The following is a 2636-nucleotide window of genomic DNA, read 5'->3' as shown; positions in this document are numbered from 1 at the left end:
AAAAAAAAAAAAAAAAAAAAAAAAAAAAAAAAAAAAAAAAGAGAACGCGAATGTTGGCAAGCGCATCCCTGCAACTCCTGAAATACTCGTAAAGCGTTCAAGTTCAGGTCTGAAAATATCTTATCTAATTCGTGTCATTGGCCTCGACTCTCTCGAGTTTCGCTAACACCTCGTTTCTCTTCTGTCAGCTTCGTACCGAGCACCCCCAACGACGACAACAAAACCGAACGGGAGTTCAACGTTTACTGGAACGTGCCCACCTTTATGTGCCATAAATACGGGCTACGCTTCGAAGAAGTATCGGAGAAATATGGTATCCTACAGAACTGGATGGATAAGTTTCGGGGCGAAAAGATCGCGATCCTTTACGACCCTGGAATGTTCCCGGCGTTGCTGAAAGACCCGAACGGTAAACAATAATATATACAAACATACCCACACCCACACACTCACACACACACACACACACACACTCACACATGAGTGTATCACGAAAAAAAATCATGGAGGGAGAAGGAGAGGAAAGGAAACTGACGAAAGTTTGAAACGTTTGTCCAGGGAACGTGGTGGCGAGGAACGGCGGTGTCCCGCAACTGGGCAATCTCACCAAGCATCTCCAAGTATTTCGGGACCATTTGATCAATCAGATCCCGGACAAATCGTTTCCCGGCGTGGGGGTGATCGATTTCGAAAGTTGGAGGCCGATATTCAGACAGAATTGGGCCTCCCTCCAGCCTTATAAGGATCTATCCATAGACATAGTTCGCCGCGAGCATCCGTTCTGGGACGATCGGAGGGTGGAGCAGGAAGCGAAACGAAGATTCGAGAAATACGGGAAACTTTTCATGGAGGAGACGTTGAAAGCCGCGAAAGGGATGAGGCCGTCCGCCAATTGGGGATACTACGCTTACCCTTATTGCTACAATCTGACACCGAAACAACCGAACGCCCAATGCGACCCAACCACCATGCAGGAAAACGATAAGTACGTAACGAAAAGTGGAAACTTTTTCTAACTATTACATCGCACGACACCGAAATTCCATACCCGATAAATGAAATTCTCGATCGAGAATTCGATTTCGTCACCTTTCGAAAACGTTGCTTCTTTTCTTTTAAAGAAAGATTTGTTAAGGTAACGAGATTACGAATTCCCGGCCGTGAACGCGCGTACAATGGTCGTGGTTAAGTGGGTCAGTGTCAAGAGTCGTGTTCCGGTGAAAAATTTTAAACCGTCCCAAAGGGAGTTACAACGGTGTTATCTAATCGGCCCCAGATAAGGCAACCAGAAATCGTTTGCTTCCCCCATTCAGAATGTCATGGCTGTTCGAGTCGGAAGACGTCCTCCTTCCGTCCGTTTACTTGAGATGGAATCTGACGAGCGGCGAAAGAGTCGGCCTGGTCGGTGGCCGCGTGAAGGAGGCGTTGAGAATAGCGAGGCAAATGACGACGAGCGGAAAGAAGGTTCTACCCTATTACTGGTACAAATATCAGGATCGAAGGGACACGGATTTGAGCAGGGTGAGCGATTTCTCGAAATTTCGTAGAGAAATTTTATTTTTAATTGGAAACTTTGAGCGTGACGAGGCGAGCGATTAAAATTCTCCTCGAAAATGAATTTTTAACCTCCGCAGGCCGACCTCGAGGCAACTTTACGAAAAATCACGGACCTCGGCGCCGATGGGTTTATCATTTGGGGAAGTTCCGACGATATAAACACGAAAGCGAAATGCCTGCAATTCAGGGAATACCTGAACAACGACTTGGGCCCTGTCGTTAAACGAATCGGTCAACTCGCGTTGAACGACAACGCCCCTTCCGTGAGAAGTCGACTCGACGTGAGCGTCGACCAAGTGTGACCAAGCGCGTGTAGCTGGACCGAGCTGGAGCCGGAGCTGGAGCTGGTTCTCTTCTGAATCGCCGAGCGGATCCAGAGAGAGAAATTGTGCAAATTGTTCTTCGGTTTCTGAACGCTTCTTACGCGACGTACACGCGCGAGGAGGACCGACCTTCGAAATGGAAAGATGCTGGAGACACGGGAGACGACGCGTGTCGTTGAAACCAAAGACGATTGGTCTAGTCGATACAGTTGGGAGTCGCGATAGTTGCGCGATTCAACGTAGTATCGAGCAACGATCGAAGGGAGGGGAAAGAGAAATATTTATCGTAAATAAATTTGCTGTATCGATTCGATCTTTCCATGCGACGATGATGATCGTCGTCGTCGTCGTCGTCGTCGTATCTNCTATCCACCTACTCCCTCCTCGAATTCATCGACCGGATGATTTTCTCGTCGTGATATCACGACGAGATTGAGAGACGAGAGAGGAAAATATATAGCGTACGATTGGTGTCGGGAGCGAGGTAAGAGTATCGAGGAGGAATGGAGAAACTCCGGGAGGAGCGCACTTGGACACTAGCGTACAAGTTTTACTGGTTCGAGGTGTAAGGCCTCGGGCGATCTCGCTTTTTACAGTACGCGCGACGTCGTCGTTGTAGAGAGGTAGTCAAAGATCTCTCTTGCTTACCGTTGATTCCTCCCCTCTCCATCACGGTTCGGTGAGTGATCCTTTCTCTTTCTGTTTCCACGAGAATACCTGGAGGAACTGGGGGAACGAGAAAGAGAGAGAACGGAA

At 48.2% G+C, this 2636-nt stretch overlaps 1 protein-coding gene across 1 annotated transcript in view; it reads left to right on the top strand.

Moving 5' to 3' along the window:
• The window catches only part of LOC102680839, a 12856-nt gene that overhangs the window by 740 nt on the left and 9480 nt on the right, over window positions 1-2636 (top strand). The window contains exons 2-5 of the mRNA XM_031508320.1: window positions 189-409; window positions 559-985; window positions 1314-1521; window positions 1635-1856. Coding sequence (XP_031364180.1) covers window positions 189-409; window positions 559-985; window positions 1314-1521; window positions 1635-1856 — 1078 coding nt within the window. The remainder of the gene's footprint in view (window positions 1-188; window positions 410-558; window positions 986-1313; window positions 1522-1634; window positions 1857-2636) is intronic.

This window comes from Apis dorsata, unplaced genomic scaffold (assembly GCF_000469605.1).
Source record: "Apis dorsata unplaced genomic scaffold, Apis dorsata 1.3 scaffold_82, whole genome shotgun sequence".
NCBI lineage: Eukaryota > Metazoa > Arthropoda > Insecta > Hymenoptera > Apidae > Apis > Apis dorsata.
This window is presented reverse-complemented; position numbering and strand designations above follow the sequence as displayed.